The 22,884-nt window shown below is 42.0% G+C and overlaps 1 protein-coding gene across 4 annotated transcripts in view; it reads right to left on the reverse strand.

Moving 5' to 3' along the window:
* The window catches only part of camta1a (calmodulin binding transcription activator 1a), a 284,069-nt gene that overhangs the window by 119,864 nt on the left and 141,321 nt on the right, over positions 1 to 22,884 (reverse strand). For 3 of the 4 annotated variants that reach the window (XM_030734207.1, XM_030734204.1, XM_030734205.1), the window contains exon 5: positions 4,046 to 4,181. In XM_030734207.1, the coding sequence (XP_030590067.1) occupies positions 4,046 to 4,181 (136 nt within the window). The remainder of the gene's footprint in view (positions 1 to 4,045; positions 4,182 to 22,884) is intronic. The other variant, XM_030734206.1, reaches the window with a different exon arrangement.

The following is a 22,884-nucleotide window of genomic DNA, read 5'->3' on the forward strand; positions in this document are numbered from 1 at the left end:
AACTTGAGCTTGGTACGCACAGGGTGTGGTGAGATAATCACTGATGGACATTTCTCCCCAGGTTCCCCAAATGCATGGTGGTTGATGTGGGTGCTGCTTGCTCATTTATCCAGCCGTCTGGCCAACTCACCTGGAGTGATGGGGGAGACGTCAGGAAGGCAGGCTGCTATTTCACGGCCTGTTAAGCGCTAATGCCGCAACATGCCCTGCGCTCCAATTTTAGGGAACGGGGAGCATTACCACCTAACTCAAGGTTCTGTCCATCTGGACTGTGGGCTTGGACAGTAGTGAAGGGAGGGGGGGTTAGCAAGAAGAAAAAGAGGTGGGAGTAAAAGAGGATGGTGAATTGTCTTATGAATGAATTAAAAGACAGAAATAAAACAAACAGAAAAGCTCACAAAATGGTAAAAAGCGGAAACAAGTTGAGGAGGGTGTAAGAATCTTTTTACACAGGCTGCTGAGCAAGCACTGCAGAAAAGACAGGACAGCAGCAGCACACTGACATCCACTTCTGCCATGCTAGGCTGCTTCACACAGGCCCCAGAAGGCCCCTCGCTCCCAGGCTTACAGCCTCTCCCTTGCCAGAGCTCCTGAACATCACTAGCCTGACCCACCCACAACATTTGTCCTCACTGTGCACTAAACCTGGCCCGTGTAATAACCGCAGAACCTCTATTAAGCACTGGATGGCTAGAGAATCAGAGCAGCTACAACATAGCATGAATGCTGTAAAAAAATCTCCTGTAAAACAAGTGAGAATATGTTCAGGTTATGTCAACTCTTTGTGTTCTGCCTTGTGAATGTGTAATATGAATTATGCATCAAAACATTATTCTCTTCTGAAACAAAGTACTAAAAAGAAATTTGCAGTTCTTTATCCCATCCTACATTGACTGAACAAAGGGCAAAAGTCAAGTCATTTGTGTCAAGTATGTGCTTACAGAAAACATGACATCCATCAAAGGCTAGTTACAGTACAGCAGCAATGGATCACCTTTTTCATTTGTCAGTCTTGAGGTGTTTAAAGGACATGACCCAGGTTGTTCAAGGCTGCAAGATGTGGAATGCATATGGAGAAAGACAGTACAGTCCAAGCAACACAAATGGGATCTGCACTGTATTTCTATGTACACAATGTGAGACAGCAGTTATGGGTCAATTTCTATAAGCCCCAATGTGGCCTTGAAGATCTAAGTCATTTTCTTCCTGTGCTTTCCCTCTGCACCAAACTCACGTTCATACCATTCGCCAGCTCTGCTGCTAACACAGCAATTAGCTCTAGTAAATTAGACTCCTTACAAGACATAGTGGCTTGCAGACAAAATCACAAGAAGGTGAGTTACACATTTTTTTCCAGGCTACTAACAACTGCGCAGTGAATGGCCATCAGTCATTATTTGTGTGTGACTCATGATGATTTTGGTTCAGAACACTCTTTATCTCATGTTGTTACATATTGTACAATGCATACTTTAATTATTCAACAACTGTACTATATTTTCAAGCCTGTGACTGTCTTTTTTGGACTGATGGACATAAGCTTGTTTTCAAATATGCAAATAGAACAGTATCTGCTAAAGAAGTCCCCTTCTCGAACCAGTGATCGAGGCTGTGTCTGATGCATGTCTGCTAATTGCCCAAGTGCTTGTTAAGACTACATCCTTGTGGACCATAAAAGCTCAGTGGGAGTTTAGACTATTATACATGGCTCATGACTTGTTGAAACAAAAAAGTAGGCTCAAAAAAAGAGATATGGGTACAGTTAGGTGAATGTCCTGAGTGGGAGAAACATGTGTAATCCCTGGTTGGCGAGTGGTTCTTTTATTTATTCATCTAGCTGCTGCTAGATGAAATCACTCACAAAGAAGGTGCTAGCAGATTGCCATGGTCACCTGTAGTTTGCATGGAGGACGCTGGTTTGTTTGCAAAGAGTTGCATGCCTAACCACTGAGTGGTAAAAGGTGCAGCTTACTGCAGAAACCAACATGTTTCAAAAGGCATACCGTAGCTTGGACTATTTGGAAGGTGAATGGTTTCTTTTTCTGGTTTGGGTTGCACTCTTCACAGTTTCACTGTCGCTCAACGAGTAGTTGGTGAGTATTTGCAGACAAGTCAGCATCTTTCACACAAACTACGGGTGACCACAAGAATCTGATAGCAACCCAAAGAGCGCACAAAGAGGTTTTCAGTGCCGTACCATAACTTCTTTGTAACCGATTTTACCTAGCAACTGCCAGTAACCTCCTGCAACCTCGCTCAGGAATGTTTTCTCTTTCTAGTGACTGATGGTTACCAGGCGGTTGCCAACCAGCCTCTATGCCTGAGTGACTGAAGATTTAAATGGAGTTATTTAGAAACATGTTGACATGTTACTGTAAATAAAAAATGGCATAGCATATTATTTCCAGTGGCTTCCATCTTATAGAATTTTAAAGTAGGGAACATACGGTATTTCTCAAAGTCACTGACAAAAGGATTTAACATTTATTTTGACAGTGTCGTTGTCTAATATTAACATTATAAAAATTGTTATAACAATAACACAGAAAAACAGCTGCTTTTCTAAAGTACTGAGTAGTATGGATGCTGGAAAATAGAATGTATAATACAGTATTCTAAGGAGGTCAGCAGGCCATTACAGAAAAACACAGAAAGAGCGACAAATGTTCACTCTTACATTGACACTTACAGCCGATTACCCTGCATGTTTTTGGATTGTAGAAAATCCACACAAGCACAATAAGAAGTGTTCTACAAGTTTGGGATTCCACAGTCAACTTAGTTTTTATATACAGTGGAAGTGCCTTTGCCTTCCTATCAACATACATTTCTGACAGATGCCACTTGGCTGTTGTGTATTTTTCCCCTAAGAAACTACACCACAAAGAGAAGAATGATTTCTGAGTTCCTGTCTGTACTGGTTTATGTATGCTGTGGATACTGATAAAGTTAGAGCTCACACACAAAACATTATCTAAACATAGCCTGTATTCACACATTAATTGAACCAGAGTAATACAAGTTTAGGTGACTACATCTTCTTTAACGTCAACACTGTCACAAACAGGAATCATATTTTAATGGTTGCAAAGGACTGATGTGTGTAATCTCAGCAGGTTATCAGACCACTGTAGGACCAGAGATGACACTGAGCTGGCTAGGCGAGGGAAGAGGCCATTTTCACTCTGTGACAAATATCTGGAGGAGTACAAACAGAGAGTAGAGCCCCTGTTGGGAGAATGCCTGAGCTTTGTCTTTGTCACACAGTGTGACACAGATGCACAGTACCACTCCCTGAGGTGTGCCGTTAGGTGTATGTATGTGTAAATTGTGTGCACAGGTTTGTGTGTATATGAAAGCGCATGCACACAAAAGGAAGCTCAAAATCTCCCACCCATACCCTTTACTATCTATCTCAACTCCTGTACTGTACTTTTGCCTTTAGCGCTTGTGGCTAAATGTGTGAAAGAGACCAACAATTTAGCATTATTAAAAGCTAAGGAACTGAAGGAGTCTTTGGATGAGTCTTGCCATGACTCATTAACATGACTGCTGATAAATCAGCCAGGTTTCCAGCATTACCACCACCTTAAGTCTACTGAGAGGCTAGGTGAGCCAAGCACAGATGCAAGTGGGCCTGTTATGGCAGCAACTGGTATGGGTAGTGACTTGGAGTGAGGTGAGGGAACACTAGCTCCACAGTACTGCTTTGAGCCAGCAAGATTAATGTAGGCTCTCTGGAGCAAAGGCAACATCCAGAGCTTTAATAAGGTACAAACAATCGGTTCCACTCCACTGGCTTCCCAGGGAAAACTATTGTTGTGCCGCATTGTTTCTTGGTGAAGTTCCTTGGAGACACAGGCCGACTGCAGCATGTGGCTGTCTCCATTACAGTCAAGGGAGAGCTCACTGTAGACCTTTGTTTGTCTGTGTCAGGATGAAGGCTGCCTCTCACCCACCCTCGTACCCACCTCCGTACCCACCCCTATCCCACCTCTCTCCCCATTTACTCCCTCTATATCCGAACTCTTGTCAGCCCACTCACCTCAACTCCCTGCACTTTCAACTTCATGTGATCCTCCCGTGTGGTCTTTCCGTCTTTCCTCTTCTTCCAGCAGTAGCCATCCTTTCTGTACTTCACCTTCTTCCTATTGTACAGTATCATCGACCCATTCTGTGGCCTGGACCCATTGAGACAGGAGAGACAGAGAGAGAGCAAAAAGAGAGAAAGCTGAGATGAGAAGAATTTTTAGGCAAAGCTACAGCACAGCTCAGGGACTCATTTTAGAGATGTACAAAGAAGCCTGACACGAGTCTACGCCAGGCAGAAAATGCACCAGTGACTTAGATGACAAGACTTCTTTATGGTGTTTTTCAGCATTGGTATGCACAGTTTGACAATGAACAAAGCACCCTTCAGCATACATTTCTTCCAATGAGAAGTGTGTGTGCTGTGAGGAGTCAAAGTGACACTCCTTCTCTCAGAGTAAATTATATGAAGGCCGGTTTGTAAGGCAAGCAGCGTGGGGGGTGAGTGGGTTTCTTCCTTATCTCTCATTCATCCAACTTAAATGAGTTGTGGTGTTGGAAGTCCCTAGGGGAAAGAGAAGATCCTCCTTCACACTCCATTCATAATTCATTCTCCCTCCACCAGACCACAGCCTGTAGCCTCATAATGATATAATGTACTATTTGATGATAATCTGCCTTTCCATTTCGATTTGTAACAAAGGCATTTGCCGCTCAGTGTTAAACATTAACAGAAAGTGTAGCATAAAACATTTATGACTTTCTCAACAATTAGGAAGCAGTTAGACATAGTTTTGAGTGTATGTATTAGTATTTGTGTATATTGTGCAGTGGTTATGAATCATCAGTATGAATCCATACATATGCCACAGTGCTCACTCTCCACAGATTCCCACACACTCTTCCATACATCTGCAATACCCCCACACTCATCCATACCTCCACACAGTAGTGGGCTTCAATCATATCACTGGACATGACTTTGACTTACATTCATTTCTTGGGAATTTACCCTCACCCTAAACTTACCCTAACCTTTAACCAAGTCTTCCCAGAGTCTACTTTAAATTTTAACGACTAGTCATATAGGGACTTGTATTTTATCCCCAGAAGCAGATAGTCCCCACAAAGTGATTGTAAATGTGGTTAGGTCCCCACAACATAAGTAATACAAGAACAAACACACCACACACAGCTGCTATGATTTGGAGCACTCCCAAATGAGAACAGGTTTGCATCAGTGTTTGTTGCCTCACAGTGAATGAGTGGGAAAGCCGCCTGCCCAAGCTGCTGAGAAGGCAGTGTAACTGAAGGGGGCTTAACCATCCAGTCAGCTGGTGAGTCTTGTTAGTGTTTTGCTCATTGCTTCACACATAAAACACACACAACACACGCAGACACAGATATGTAAAACTAGAAACAAAAAAGGAGGAAAAACTCTCATCAAACTGAAGGGAAAAAAAAAAATTGAGTTCATTTGTGCCTTCTGTAGAAATAACCAAAATAAGAAAACCCAATGGTTGTTTTGCATTGTTTTGTTGTTTATTGTTAATTTTTTTTTTCCACAAGATTTATTTATAACGCTGCATGCATCATTTTGCAGGGCTGCCTTCAGGGGCCAGGGCGTGTGTTTATCTTGGTATCACTCATCAATCATTTTTCCTGGCCAGATCTCAGGGGCCAGCGAAGAGGGAGGAGAAGAGGGGAACTGGGGTCCCTGCAGTCCCCCCTCTGTGGCCCCTGACAGCACCTTCTAATGAGAGACGCCACTCACACACTGATGTGCTCACTCCTTCCTGATCTCCCTTCCTCCCTTTCCTCCTCCCTTTCCCTCACTGCAGCCTGCTCTTCTTGCCGTCAGTCAACTCAAGCTGTTCACCAGGGAATGTCTTTGTCTCCTCCCTTGCTCCAAGTCCTTCTCTACTCACTCTCTCCCTCTTGTTTCATCTGTCTCAGGATCTCTCACCTACACCCTCCCACACCTCCTTTTCACTTGCTGTCTTATCCTTATTCACTGCCCTGTCTTGTTCAGTATTTTGCATGCTTTGCAGAAAACAGCTATTAAACAGACATGTTTATTGGTCAGCTTGAGAAGTGGAACTCCTCAATGACTCTATGGGATATATGCAAAGTATAAATTGTTTTCTAGTTTACAGCATCTATAACATCCCCCATTGTGGAGACGTCATCATAAATGGCACTCTTGAGCTAAGAACTTTACAGATTGTTGTAATCTCATCATGTACTCCTGCAGATCTGCATACCAAATATCACTTGAAGGACACTCATCTGACATTCCATTCCTGTTTTTGGTAGCAATCAAACAAGGAATGGCCCTCTCTAAAAGTTTGATGCTATTATTCACTTCAATATCATTCTGGGTTTTGTCCTTCAAAAGATACAAGGAGTGTGTGCTTCTTAAAATGTAGCTCTGCGTGAGACAAAAAGATGGGCGCGGATGAGATAAGGCAGAAAATCAAATGACACAGGGCTATCTGATCTCCTCCAGAGCACTGGAAATTGGGGTGAGGCTTCGGTGTCAGAGGCTCCACGCCGTATTTATCGGCTCGGCGCAAAAACTTATTCGCTCAGCTATTTTTGAGGGACTGTTAGGTAGATGCTATTTTCAATTCAAGGCACTTTGGGCCCAGAAGAGAAAGACTAAGCACCCATTCTGGGGTAGGTCTTAGGCAAAAACTAGTCTAAAATGCATGCTTTGGTGACATAATGTGTCTCCTTTCCCTCCTGCTGTCTCCTTTTCTCTCTCCCTCCCACTCATCTGCTAGTACTGTATACTTAGGCACTTCAATTAATCTTATCAGAATTACACATATTTATACATGAGGGGGAAAAGCTAACTGCTCCGTTATCAAAGAAGCGTGACAGGAGGCCCTCTGTCTCAGATGCCTAAATGTGGCAGATTAATATGGAAATACAGGCTTCTGACAAAGTGCACACAAGCTCCACAGCTGCCTCTCTCTTCTTTGGAGTTTGCAGCGATAATAAGCTTTACCCTCAGGGTGGTGTTAGGCCTTGTCCAGTCCTTTAGGAATCACTCATTTACCCAGGTAATGGCATTCACTCAATCAGATCTGTTGATTTGAAAAAGTCAGGGGAGGGTGGAGGTTTTATGAGGCTGGTGACGTGTTCAGCATGGGTAAAGCTAAAGCAGAGGAACCTGGGCCCAAAGGCAGGCAAAACACTGCTCACATTCTCAGTTTCACAAAAACAGAAAGGAAAAGGCTACACATACACAGAAAGAGAAATCTGAGTGAGTACAAGAGAGCATGTTCTCCACGGCTCTGGTGAATCACCTTAAATTAAAATGAAAAAAGACAAAACATGTAATCCATACAATATGCATAATGCATGCTATTATTACTTTTTTAGTGAACTTGAAATTACTCAGTTGTAATGGGTGTGCTCAAGTGTAAGACAAGAACACTAGATTTTAATTGGTGTTCCGGTTTATAATGGTAAAAATTAAGGATATTTATGGATGTATTTTTGTCAAACAGGTTACAAAGAATGAAATATCTCTGTCTTGGTGAACTGGTGCAGCCCACTCCACCACATTCCCTGTGATGCTCTACGTTTGATTAATACGATACATACTGTTTTTCTCTCCAGCAAGCTCGGCTGATATTGGACAGGAGAGGAGAGCTGGGCTGGAGAGGCTTTGAAGATCGGAGGGTGAGCTGGTTGGGGCCTGAAGTGGCTCAGGAGGGAGGCGACACCTGCTGTTCTCAATTACCCATCGGAGCCTTCAGCCATCATAGCCTTTACCCCACTGTGTCAACAACCACACTCCTACCTACAACTCATCCAAACACATCCACATACACACGCCTGTATTTTGTGTTACACAAAAACCAATCCTATTAAGAATAAATATGAAGTATAAATATGCCCCTGGGCACACAGGAGCATTGCACACAGTAACCCTACTGCTCCATATAGGGATAACATTATTAACAAGAAGAGTGACAGACCATCAATCTCACACTGATGCCTATCATTACAGGTTCTGTCAATCACAGGTAAAACACGGATCACATATGTTAAAACACACGTAATTGAGAGCACATGCACACATTTGGAGCTGTCGAAACTTTGCAGCGTTTTTCACATGTAATTACATGGCAACCAATGGTGCCCTATTAGATGGCACATGATCCTTAAGCTAGATGTGCGAGCAGAAAGGTACTGGCTCTATCTGGACGCATCACGTGCAATTGATGACTCGCAGATAAGCTGCTCCTTTCAGACCTGCCAACGAATGCATCAGGAAGTGGGGCGTACACTAAAACTACTTTAAATGTAAATCTGCCATGGCCTCATGATTGAGATTCATCGTCAGTACTACTCTGAAGCCCTCCAACTCCCCCGCTAGTGCGCGTATGTCGAGATGCCGCAGGTCGCGTTCCTCTTTGACTGCCAATGAGGCCTTAGCACCTGGTCACTGCAATGCCCGCTCTTACTGCTTTGGTCCTGATTGTATTCAGCCCTCAACCATGAATGCTTATGATAATTAAGGCAATGAGGGGCATTGTGGTGAGGTAGTCAGCTGGAACAAGTCATGCAACATCTTATTAATCATATCACATGATCTATTTTTTTCCCTAGAGTGTTATTTTCTCACCTCTCTGGACTGGCTAAAACACATGGTATTTTTATTAAAAAAAAATAAAAAATACCCCCATTAAACTGAGTTAAGAGTCTGAAGTAAATGATCAGGTTAATTTTTTCAAACATGGTATCAGATACTGATCTCCAAGGCTGTACAGATGGAGCTCAATGTTTGTTTACCCAGTGTTCAGCTAAATACAACAGTAATAATGAGAGGGTAGCTGGGCCCCTGGAGTTGTAATTCAGGATAGGGAGACAGATCGTGTGCCTCCCTTCTTCCTCTCTATCTATATTGCCAGTGATTGCCACAGAACTCAAGCTCCGGCCCACTGCCTTCCAGCACAAAACAGATGTTTCCCCCACACTTATCTCAATGAAAAAATCACAGACAATTTACAAAGAATATAAATTACTGTTGTAGCTGCACATCAGTGTCTCTGTCCCTATAAGACCTTGTAAAAGAGGATAAGGGTGAATTGGTGTGGGAGGGTGGGTGAATTGTTGGGGGACAACATAAAGCGGATGGAAGCAGTAGGGGAGGAGAGTGGTGTCGCTCTTATCTGGTCCACAGCAGCCCGGCGGAATGAGAGGGTGGCTGGTGATTGGCGGTGATGCTTTACTGATATCACTAAGCTGGTTTCATGCACATTTCAGGGAGGGTGCCATCACTGCTCAGAGTTAAAGCTCTCAGCTGCTGCCAGTGGGTGAGGTTTGGATGTTATTTACAAATAGCCATGTCATACACTGGTTACACCTCTCCATTCTCTGTGTCAACACATACACACATAGCATTAGAGACTAATGTGCAGCTTTGATGTACAGCTTAGGTGACACGGAATTTGAATTTCAGTGCTTGTAAGGTTTTGGCTGTGAAGACATTTTTTATTCACTTGAAATGCACACTGTCACCGCATGTTTGTGTGTGTGAGAGAGTGCATATAATGTGTTTAACTGGGTTGAAATGTTGATGACTTTCAAATGCTTGCTCAAAAGGCTTCCACATCATGTTTGTGGTGAATGCTATTTCCAGTCTTTAGTCAGTATGCATATGCTTACTTGGAAAAAAGCGACTACAGAGACGATGATTCATACCTCACATCCTTTCCGCTAATCTTCACAAATCATCCATGGTGTGTCTCAGTACGTTGTAAATGAAGGTGCCATCAGAATGAAGCTTCTCTACAGCCCAGCTCCTGCTGACAACTACATGCTGTGTGCATCGTGCAAGTGTAAACTTAAGTCCTGTAGCACTGCCTTATTATGACACTTTTTAAAGAGGATGCTTTTGTATTTTCAATAATGCATGGCCAGCAGGGAATTGCATACAACCTTATTTTATGTCATGGGGTAAAGTTGCTGCTTTAGCAGCTTATGTTCTCCCATGGTAGGAAAATACTAATGCAATTAAATCTAAGTTGAACTAGACTGCAGCAAGAAAAGGTCAGGTTTTTATTATTAGTAACAACAATCTTCCTTTCTATGAGAAGCAGGGGGATTCAGACACCAAGTTAATGATGTGGTCATGTATTTTTAAGAGTCCAATTTAAGGTGAAAGATCAAAGATCCTCTATACTGATCTCCTATAACCACATTCAACAAGTAATATAAACTTCTGCGATAGTATAAAAGTCTGCATGAAAAGAAAACAGAAAAAAACAAAAGGTAGCGACTCAAAGCCTGGATTATAAAGCTGGAGAACAAACTGTAAAACACTGAAAGTTTAAATCTGTGTCCACTGGTAGCAGATTCATGAAGATATATTAAGTTATTACTTTTGAAATTAGTGTTACTGTATGTCTCTATAGATACAGGATGGGCTGAGAACAGGCTCTCCTCTACATCTTGCCTAATGCCAGACTAGGCTAATGGATCACCTGGACGTGGTCCTCCTTGTGTCTCCTCCAGAGCAGTCAGGGCCACTGAACTTCCCCTATTGATCCCTCAGTGACGGAGCACAGCTAAGGCCAGCTATTGAACCACTTATGATTAATTCACAAATCCTGCCTTGTCCACAAAAAAGGTAAAAGAACAAAGCACAAGCAGTAAGTGAGACTGAAAAGAAAGAAGGATAAAGCGCCAGGGAGGTCAAAAAACTCAACTTTTTAAAGTGAGACAGAACTACAGAGTTAGAAGTGCCGCTTTACAAGCTGAGCAAGCTATAAAGCACATCTCAGAGTCCCTTCTGTCACAAAAAAGTCAGCATAGTGCTATGGAGGGGGCTGGGGGGGGGGGTGAAAAGTGGGAGTGATAAAAAAGAGGAGTGTGTAAACGAAGGGAGACAGACAGGAAAGCTGAGAGAAGGAAAAGAAGAAGCTATTCTTCCTTTCCCTTCCATTCCTTGGTGCTATTTTAGTCATGAGGATAGACCGATGAGGGTGAGAGGTTGAAATTGAGCTGTAACTCTATCTGGGTGCTGGAGCGAATCAGAAAGTCTATCCCACCTTTCACCTGGGAATCACAGCTCTCTCTCTGCCCTGTCTGGTCACCATACCAACCAGAGCCAGGCATCATGGGTTTAATTGGAGCCCTAGGCTCAACGGCAGCTCAAGCACAGATAGAGTGAGGGGGAGAAGGACAGACATCAGCCATGGTCAAGTGATGGTGGCCATGCAGATCAAATCGAATTTCAGGCATTGCTTGCATTGCAGGGCTCACGTTCTTGAGGTAACACTAAACATATTGGAGACCAAACCCCCTTCGCAGAAATGCTTGGATTGGATTCCAGCATGAAGTATAGCGCTGGCTTTCTTCTCTGATCCCTGTGTGTGGTACAGGGATTTTACACGAACACTGACACACTGTGATTCGCCTCCGTAAACACAACCTGTGCCAGAATGTTGAGTATACAAAACATCGAGGGAGTCTACTCCACCGTGTATGGTCTTGATACGAGACAAAAAAAGAAAATGACAAGGGTAGATGGGTAAATGCAGAGCCGTGATTCCCAGTAAATTTAGTGGTCAAACAAAGAGCTTAAGTCAATTTTGAACTAAGCAGGGAGTGCTGTTGTCCACAAAAACAATTAAAAACATAAAGATAAACTAAAAAAGTAAGCATCAACAATTACATTCTTTGAGCCATAGCATAAAACAGTGAAAAGTATACTGCACATCAACCTGAAGAAATTTCCAGCATGATTTCTCCTTCTAACAGCTGAATTGAAAGATAATACATGCTGGTTGCTCCTGCTTAGTTGTTGCCAATTACAATAATATTCACAGAAAAAAATATTTTTCATAAATGCAGTGAATGCTCTGCATTCACTTAATGCATTGATCATCTTTGACTAGCCTTTACACAGCTGCAGGAGAGCAGTGTGTGAGACAATCAGTATGATCCAACTTTGTACAAAACAGATTAAAGCTGCTTAGCTGGCTATGAGATCAGACTGTGGTTGTATTGGGAAGCCTCCAACTGTGAATGTGTGCAACTGTGTGTGGCATAAAAAAAGAGCAATCATGCTCAGTGATTGTAGTGTACCTTGGCTGGCTAAAAAAAAAGGACAGAAAAAAACAGACATAAGTAGGACGATCGCTAATCCATTCTGCTTTTTGACAATTAAATTAAGGTGTTCCTATTGATGCTAAGGATGCTCTGCAGACACTAAAATTGTTGACTGCGGACAACAAAATGGCACTGTAAACAGATCTGCTGTAGTTGGACTGCTGTCCAGCCATGCCCGAATATGCAGGCAATCCTCATGGAAATGCATAACTAAACACTAATTAATGTGAAGCACAGCCACTGGGATTCTGAGTGTGTCATCATTTGTTACAGACTATGCAGATGTACGTGTATGAGTGTATGAGTAGAGGATCTAGTTTAAACAGTTTGACCATATTCATGTCTCAAAGTCAAAACAAAGAGAAAACCTGAATAAAAACTGAACAGATATTATCATATTCTAATAATTATACTCTCCAAAGCACCATGTTTCTAGCAGGGTCTCCCGTGCCAAAAAGATTCAAAGCATGGATATTATAGTTCAATAAAACTAAACTAAAAAACAAATCTAAGTATAAAAAAAATTTAGTTAACTCAAATAAAAAATTTTAAATAAATTTCTGAAAGAAAAAACTAACTAAATAATGAGTAAAAATACAAATATTCAGAAAGTGTTAATTTGGTTATTTTTTTCAGCATAACCACCACATGAGGATTTGGTAAATATGTTTATTAAACGAAAGATGCAAATGTAACTATGAGTCATTTATTTATTTATTTGTTTTGTAAACCAACTGCTTAAATCTTGCCCCTGATAAATGCCATCCAAATTGTGAACTAAAACTAACACTGAAAGCAACAAAACCTAAACTAACCTAACACTAAATAAAAACTAATCATGAAAAATGCACAACAATATTAACTCTGGTTCTGTGCAAATATGCAGCCACACCTCTGTGTGCTTGGTTGGTCTACATCCTTTCCCACTACCCTGCCCACACCTATCATCATGAACTGGATGATAACCAAAAATAAACAAATAAATAAAATGAAGAAGAGATTGAAAAAGTTGTGGGGCAACATAGATGTCTGGGCTTCTCTGCTTTTTCACTGCAACCCTGATTGAACTAAGCGGCTTAAGAAGATGGATAAATGAACCCTGGCATTTTGATTCTTATTCTTGTCTACTGCTACTGTTATACTGCAGACTCTTTAGACTCTCAATTTTATTTCTGACATGTTTTGTTGATGTTATTCAGAGACCAAATAATCTGTTTTCCAGTAGCTGAATGGAGGCAAACAGAAGAAACATCTTGGGTAGTATATGATTTTATGGGTGAGAGTGTTAGTCAAGTGGTCCCACAGGCCCCAACGCTCTCTCACACTCTATTTCCCTGGGTGTGTTTGTATATGATGACCCTTCATCTTGGCCCCTGACACATGTCTGAGATCACTCTGCCCTGTCTCAGATACATCAGCTGGGGCTAGGACCTCACACGTAATCACATAAATACAAACACACATAGTGTGAATGAGTGAAGCACAGTAAAAGTCAACTCTGCTTCTCCTGGTAATACACACCAACACTGACAGTTATTACCCAGACAATGAAGATGATGGACTGTGTGTGTCCTGCTATGTTTATCTTTGCCTGTTCATCTATAAGCTCCCACAGCCATCTATGTGCACATGTACACACACATCTGAATACACTCATAAAGTAGTCAACAAGGCACACCTCTAATCATGGCCACCTCTGCCTTCTCATTTTCTATGTTCAGTGGCCCATGGAGCACCCACACACTAAATCACATCAACAGTATCTCCTCCATAAATTATCCACTCCCAAACATAATCTTTTCCCTTTCTTTCCTTATTTTTCTTATTTATTTAAAAATATATTCAGCCCCACAATACGCACATATAAATATACTGATAGGCAGAAATACACTCAAGCATGGCTGGCCTAACAGTAGCATTGCACAATAAACACAACACAGCTCGGGGTGGTCTAACTATAGATAAAATTAGCATCTAACCATACCTTCCAGAGAAGGAAGAGGTGTAACTCTCCTATTCCAAAACCATAAAATGTTTATCCTCAGTCTGGCACTGAGCATGACTTTCACACACTTTTTTGAAGCAGCATTTCCAAACCACAGAAATACACAAGCTTGTCACACCGGCCTAGCTGATTGACTATTTCCCACATATTTGACACACCAGTGAGTCTGCTCATCAGTCACCTCAGCAAGTAGGCTGCAAGTTAGGGTGGGGAGTCTAGGCAACAGCCCAGAATGGCTAGAGTTTGCTTCTGGCTCTGTGCCGCATGTAATGCAGGGCAACAGGGAGGCACACTCCTGAATTAAATATGTTTTCTTAATTGATGTGATACTTACACTTAGTGGTATACAAAACTTTACAGCTCAGTAGTTGCTCATATTTCTTTTAAATGGCATATTTAGCATTGGTTCTTTTTAACAAATGATGTGTAGGGGGAAAGAAGGCTGAGGAAGATGCACTGCTGTCGCCCTGAGACCACATCGGATGTTTAAAAAATTTCATACAAACTCAACTATGGCAGACATCCCTATTTTTGATTTTAGTCTTGGGTCGGGGCCATATACTCCCTCATGTTTGCATGTAATACGCTTGGATACGGCCCAGACTAATCTCAGCTGGAATCCTTGATGTAGAGAACAGACATTGAAGAGAACTATCAATACAGATTTCTGGGCAACACTTGGCAGCACAGCTTGGTAATAACACTGTAATAGTATAGTGATAATAAAAGATAATAATTAGGTAACCCCATGTAATTAGCAAAGTAATAATAATAATAAAGCAATGCCAACATAAAATATTACTATAAACAGAAAGAGGTAGTTAGCATTCTGCAGCCCTGATTTATGGTTATTACACAGAAACTAACAAGTCACAGCACAACATATAAAACCGTATTACTACCTTAAAATAAAAGGGGTTGTTTGGAATACAAAGAAGGATGCATTTCATCATTATAATATATCATGCACTGTATAAAGAATAATAATTGCCTCCTCTGACTGATGATCTTAATGTGTTTTTGAAGGTTCTAGGCTTATGGTGGCATCCATCCATTCTTTTCCGCTTATCCAATTCAGGGTCGCGGGGAAGCTGGAGCCTATCCCATACCATAGGGCTAGAGGCAGGGTACACCCTGGACAGGTCACCAGCTGGTCGCAGGGCCAACACAAAGAGACGATAACCATTCACATTCATACCTCTGTGAACCACCAATTAACTTAACCCCACTCTATGCATGTCTTAGGATCATGCAAACTCCACACAGAAAGGCCCCGGCCAAATGGTGGATTAGAACCCAGGACCTTCTTGCTGTGAGGCAAAGGTACTAACCACTGTGTCACTATGGTGCCCTTATAGTGGCATACAATGTAAAAAACAAAAACAAAAAAGATTCTACTCTCAATCTTTCACTAACATGTTCATTTTATTGTTTGTAAGCTACCACATTATTTCAAAAATACTGCTATACGGTTGTGCCTCAACACTATCTTAAAATTTGTTTTGACATTATTAAATGATCCTCCTTTGTTTTTGCCTTCTTGCCACCCTGTTAGATAATTTTCTTTCTAATATTCTCCAGCTATATCCTTTGTTAATTCCTGGTTACTTTGCTAATTACAGGGTACTAATCATTTTCTTTAAAACTCTATCATCAAACTATCACCCCTCAATAATCATGATATTACCAAGCTGTAAAGTGCTAGTGATTACAGACACACAAGCACTGTCTACTGCTCGTGCTGAAGCTCCACTGTCCTGCTCTTCGAGGACAATGAGACACTGATCTTGCCAACATTGGCATTGTGATAAACTACTTCTGGAGGCAATCATGAAAATTTACATCATCCCTTGACATTTAGCCTCACACTGCAAACACTATCAATGTGGGGTGTCTTGTCTGCACGGGTTGTGGGAGCGTGCCTGCATGTATGTGTATGTGCATGTGGAATATCTTTCTCTGACATTTAGTCTTGCTGTCCACATGGTTCTCTGCAGGAAGAGACAACGTGGGAATGCCAATCTTGAATCCTGCAACTTTTTTTTTTGTGTGTGTGTTTGTGTGTATTTATATCCATGTGTCTGTTTTTGTGCAACTGTGTCAGAATTGGAATACACAGTTATTAAGGGGAAGGCCTGCCACTCATGTGTCTCCAGAGGATGAGGAGACCAGGCACCATAGAGAGGAGGAGGGAAAGGGAAAAGGCAGACTTAGAGGAGAAACAGAGAGAAGCCCAGCTAATGAAGGAGAGGAAGGGAGTGGTTAAAGTGTCAAGGCACCCATTGTATTGCAGGGCAGGAGCAGTAAAGACAAGCTAGTGGCCTCCACAACTTTAAGATTGCCATTAAACTCTTGCCTTACTCATGTTTATGGTTGGCTTTGTGTGTCAGAGGAGAAGGGGATTGTAAAGCGGGGCTTTGTCCGTCTGCCATCGATTTATTTCCTTCGTTAGGGTGATGACACTGCCTGCTTATGATGTCCTAGCACAGACTGTAATTACAGAGCACTTCTGTCTTTATTGATGTCACTTTGTTAGTTTAATTACGCTATATTGGGTTTTAGAGTTGCGGCAAGAGCAAAGCTATGATGTAGGGCAAAAATCATCAATGGAACATCCTCTTTTGAAGATGACGGGTGCAAAGAGTTGGGAGATAATTATTTCATAGAAAGACATTTAAAATAGACCCTGTGCATCCCAACATCTACAAAGGCAAAGAGAAGGTAATCTAAAATTTAATGACTATTTCGTCTGTGTTATGACCAAAGTCAGAGGGAGGAGGCTGCGAATGTGATGAGGGCCTTAATGGAAATGAAACACCTGGGTTCAACCTTGAGAGCGACTGTTTACGCTCCCAGTCCCCAGGTGCTGGGGTTGACTGAGAGGAGCAGAGAACCATTGGTGTGTCTGTGTGAGCACAAGTGTGTATGTGTGTGTGTGTGTGTGTAGAGTGTATATGAAGGGATGGGACCCATGGGGAAGCAGTGCCATGTCAAGGTGACCCTTGAGTGGAGGAGGAGGGAGAGGCCACCTGCTTGCTGGCGGTGGCAAAATAAGGGTGACAACCATCCACCTGTCTGAGAGCACTCTCATTCCAGACCCCATCTGCCCACCCCCTTTGGGATATCTCCTCCCCAGGGGAACCTGTGACCCTCACTGTCGTCCAGTTGAACAGGCCTCCTGTCCACTGTCAGGAGCCAGCTAAAACCGCCACTGCTCACCTCCGACCGGAGGCCATTCAGGGGCACTGTAATACAATGCAATACATAGGGGGCTCTGGAGCAGTTGCCAGTGGTTTTATTCTGCTTCTAGTTTTTTTGGTTTCAAAGTGATACACGTCCCTCCGCCTTATGTGTGAGACTGCGCTATAAGTCTTCTGGCTTGGCTAAGTCATCACATGTAGCCAACAGGAAAGACCTTTATTTGGCCACTTTTTCCCTCCTCTACGATCTTCAAACTGAAAACTCATCATAGTGTTCTGTAGCACAGATAATCACTCGCCAACAACAAAGCACTTTGGCAACTCAAACAATGTTCACATATAGTACACTGTCCATTTATCACCTCTCTCTCTCCCACCGTGCATACAGCTACCCATGTTTCTTCCTATAGTAGAGTGGAACACACACAGAATTACATTCTTTTTACACAGCAATCCACCCTATGGATATCACTCTTTATTCAAGGATGTCTGCCTGACTGCAGACCGGGGTCATCCCTGTCTCCCCTGGCTACAGACCTGTGGTGTGGACCTAGGGCTGTATTCCGTTTTCTCTTTAGGTTTTATCCACATACCTGAGTGGGGTCTATGGAAAAGACCCACCAGACTTCTAACATGTCTTCTGATCTCTCTCAGTCCTCCAGGGCTGACAGACCTACTGTACTCTCCCTCTCAGCAAAGGGATATCTACTACAGAAACCTGATACAAGGAAAGATACAGAAAGTAGACAAACTGATTGTGAAAGAGCAAAAAAGAAACAGATTTTAAAAGTGAAGGGTATGAGGGAGGCAGAGGATACTTAAGTTAAACAGAAACATTAGCTCTTTGCTCTCTCCTCCAAGAAAAAAAAAAAGACCTGGCTTGCCAGAAAATCATATGCTCACAGTAAAGCAAATGCAATTTAGAGAAGGTTGCAAATAGGTTTGTAATTGAGGCAAGGTGGGGCTTAGAACAGCATCCAGGAGCTGGATTTCTCTCATCTCATCTGCAGACCTCACTGCATGTTCTGCATGATTACCTATTGACTCATAGTCTATTGGCGTTACCTCAGCTGCTTTGTTGGAAATAGACACAATGATATCTCTACCATGGCGGATGTCACAATGAGAAGCTGATTAAGTGCCCTGCTGCTTCTCTAGAGTCATCTCTTGCAACGATTTCCTCAGTGGGAAAAAATTGAGAAAGACATGAGAGGGCCTCCAGAGATATGAGCAAGATGCTGTAGGAAAAACTCCTTCAAGAGAGCACCCAAATAATAATAATACTAATAATGATGATAAATGCCTGCTGCATATTACATTTCTATACGATGCAAAACCTCCCCTAACTGTTAGGACAAGTGCCTCCTTCACTTTGTTTACAAAACCTCATCTCCATCTAAAACAATCTGACCAAACCTTGATCCTATGCTCAGTATCCATACTTAGTGTGACAGAACAAATCCATTTCTCTTTTCTAAAGTGTTAAAACATTGGCGTCTGGATGTTGCAGCTACTCTGTTTAGCTGATCTGTCTCACGCCCTGCTGGGCACATTTTTTGGGGCATTCCTAAAATTATTGTTAGACAGTGTGGAAAACACTATAGTATCAGCAATGCTAGCTGTCAATTCAGAGCCAAAGTACTCATAGAGGATTGTTGTTTTGCATTCGGGCCCAACTGTTGTTTCAAACTAAAGCAGCAGCACATATATAATCTCTAATAAACGCCATTATTGTGTTGAGTTTATGTTGTAGCTCAATTCTTCTATTACCATATGTCTGCAGATCTACAATAGTGATTAAAAAACATAAACTACTCATAAATCTTTGCTTATCACAGAGAGCTAAATTGTCTCTCACTACAATTGCATTAGGGCGTCCTTTGGCTAAAGGCAAGAGACAATGATAGATAGTAACAGGGTTTACTACAGGAAGGCAGGAGGCGCAGACAGGGGAAGGGACACTGGGAGGCAGAAAATGGCAGAATGTGTAAATACAGAGTAGTGTAAGAAGAACAAAAATGGTTAGAGGAGAGAAATTGGGAGTCTGAACAAGAAAAAAGAAGGTAAGGGATGGTGAGAGGAGGAGGGCGATGACGAGGAGAGAGAAGGTTGGTCTCATTACTATTAGACCTTCTCTTTCCCTCCAGGCTCAGGTGACCCTGGTTCTCTAGCCCTCTGCCTTGCACACCACTAATCATTTGGTTTTAATCACCGGGATATTCTCCCCCTTTGCCCCTCCCCCACTTCCCCTCCCTCCTCCACGCCCTACTGTGCGCCCTAGCCTTTGCCAAGGTCCAGCTAATTTTATTCTAATTGGCCATAGCCTGGGCTGGGACCAATCTGCCTGATTGTCCTTATCCATCCGTCCATCCTGTCTCTGTTCCACTCCTTGTCCTTTCTGTTCTTTTTTCCCTCTGTCTCTCTCTCTTTGCTGCCTTCAAAACTTCACGCCTGTTTCTTCATCTCGTCACTGCCTCCTCTCTCTGCCTCATCTCTCTTTCACCTCTAATTTTTCTTTTTACCCATATGCTGCCGAGGCAGCTCCCTCCCACTGTCTTTCATGCCATTCATTGACATCGCACTTGTGCGAATGTTTTCCAATTTCTGTTCTCCCTCTCCTGTTGACCTTACATTCCGCCAGACAAAACAAATAGCCTTGATGTTGTCTGCCAAGAAAAAGCTTCATGTGACTGCCTTGATCCACACACAATGGCATGAAAGAGAAATGTGAAGCTGTTCAATTAGGGTAAACCTGATGGCTGAAACCTGACTTTCTCCCTCTTTTTATGGGGGAGTGAGAGGACATAGACATGTGTGTCAAACGACACCGAAAAAAAAAAAAAAAAATGAAAGTACTGTGTGAACAACAAAGGGTGATGAGACACCCGCTGGCCAAAAAGCACAGAGAATGAAAATGAAACAGATAGTTCAGTGATATAGCTGTCTTCCTCGTAGGTTTGTGTGAGCATGGTACACATTGTTACATTCCAGCAAAGAAAAAAATGTACCTTATTTTGCTATTTTTAGCAAAAGGGCAGTTCTCTGAACGGAAACTCGACTAATTTAATGTCTCAAACTCAAAATATTCTAAAAAGTACGTTTTGCACAAAAACTCTAGCTGGTAACTTATTGGCTCGTTGACAAGACTAAAAAAATTAAAGCAAAAAGTTACTGTACTGGTCATTATGGCTAACCTTACCAGTCACACTGCAAGCAAAAAAAGAAGAAAGGCAGATGGAAATCCTACATTACAATCATACGCTACAAATCCCCTACTTTTCTTTTCTCCTCCGGATCAACAGCTCCAATAAATTTTCATTACACCTGTGTGAAGCGCTTCAAATAGAGCCACAGAAGCAGAAACTAATTACTTTCTAATTTATTGACTAATGGCCACAGCCCTGGGAGACAGCTGCAATTGTTCTAACAGTCCTGCTGCTCCGACTGCACTCAGGTCCACTTTAGATTCATAACCAAAATAATTTATCATTACAAGCACATTAAATTGAACCGTATAGACCATAACAGTGGTAATTTATATCATTTTGTTGTTAGGGATGCTTTTTCTCCCCTGTCTTGAAAGCATGCAATCTAGGGGATAGGATTCGTCTCCAGGCAGTGGTATGTGGCAGGTTCACTTTGTTCTTCAAAGAACTCTTTGTTTTGCACCTCATTCACCATTTGTTGGACCTTAGGGTAGGGGGGAGACAAAAAAATAATGTGCAGCTTTTTTTTAAATTTAGAAAAGAAAAAGCATACGTCTATGTTACGCATCACAAACACGAGAGCCAAGCCTGAGTCAAACTACAGTCATTGTTGCTTGTTACATGTATATGGCATGCATATTACATGAATAGCACACAATCTGCCTCTGACTCCAGGGTAAATTTTCTGTCATGATTTAGATTCCAGCATTTCTCAGCCAGTTTTTCATCCAGACAAAATACTATGTTAATAATGAATGAATTTTTAGTGACTGTCCCATAATGCATTTCTTTCTTGATGGGAACGGTGCCTTCCAGGATGTCAATGTCCCTATCAACAAGACACAAATGGTCACCCAGTGGTTTAAACAGCGTGATAACAACATTAGCCATGTGTCAAGGCTTTCTTAATTACTACAGAGGATGCCATTTGTGCATTGATTGGAAGCAAAGCATGAGATAGCATTTTCCGTTAGTGTCATTAAGATGGAAAGCCCATGTGATCATGCAAATACATTATATAAGCACTGATTAGCATTGACCTTGCCCTCTAACAGCGGAATGGTCTGAAACAATGCCAGCAAAAGCATCTTAGTATGAAGCCAGTTTAGAGCAGAATAATAATACACATAAATTAATGAACAGGCTACCAAATTAAGTACCAGCAATAAATCAGGTCTTATTCAATAGTCACGACACACCGAGTGTAGCACAATTTTGCACTAATTTATGCCCGTGATTGTCTTTTGTTCTACTGTTTTATGTAAAACAACAAATATCCTCATGGTCTGAGACTTCAGCCAGATTTCAGCATAAAGACCGCTGGATCTGTTTAAGGAATTTCAGCCTCTCAGCAACAACTACTGATTAAAAGCATGTTGATAGTACAAATTTTGTATTGTCTTGTGATACGAGAAGCTAAAAGCTGGCGATGGTGTGGTCCTGAGGGAGGGCCCGAACAGTAGCAGTCTGCCTCCGTGTTAGGAAACCTCCATTCACACCTCCCACTGCATGAACATGCCAGCTGCTTGCATTTACACTCCTGCCTTTCAGTTTTTCAACCTTTAAAAGGCACACAAACAGCAAAGTTGCTCAAACTGTATAATTCAGCTGTAGTTTGCCATCTGTAACAACAATGACACAGGTGACCTTTCTCCTGCAGTTTCACCTGCAGTTATTTAAGCTTGTTGTGCTCATGCAGTGTGTGCCTTTGTGAGAAGCTATTAGTTGACTGGAAAAGTTTATCAAATAGGTCTTAATCTGATCTGGTTAAAAATCTCCATTCAGCTCTTCAGTAAAAAGAACAATCAGCAGAGGCGGTTTACACAACTCTAAGTGCCCTTAGCAACAACACTAGCAAAACACCAATGACAGTAAAGAAAACAAATATCTAAGCTACTCTAGGATATTTGTTTTATCCGTTTTTTAAACTGGCTCACCAATCAAACCCATAATCATATACACACATTACTTGAAGAACACACATGTGCTCCCAAATACCATTTGCACTCACTCTATCTGTTCTCCTCTTTAGCCATTCAAGCTTTCACAGCCTGATCAATAGAATTCAGCAGGCCACAAACACAGAGAAGAGGGTGTGTGTGGAAGAGTCCACTGGGAGAGACAATAAGGACACTGAGAATAAAACTGAGACCAGAGACACACAAACATAGACACACGCTCACAAGCGCACACGAATACACAACCTGTCCTATATTCCCAAGCCCAGCATTTACGTCAGCATCCTGTTTAAGACACTGGCCACTTAATGGAGCATAGCCAAGGCACTATGTATATTTGTGTGTGTATGTGT

The sequence above is a fragment of the Archocentrus centrarchus genome, chromosome 7 (genome assembly GCF_007364275.1).
Source record: "Archocentrus centrarchus isolate MPI-CPG fArcCen1 chromosome 7, fArcCen1, whole genome shotgun sequence".
Classification (NCBI taxonomy): Eukaryota; Metazoa; Chordata; class Actinopteri; order Cichliformes; family Cichlidae; genus Archocentrus; species Archocentrus centrarchus.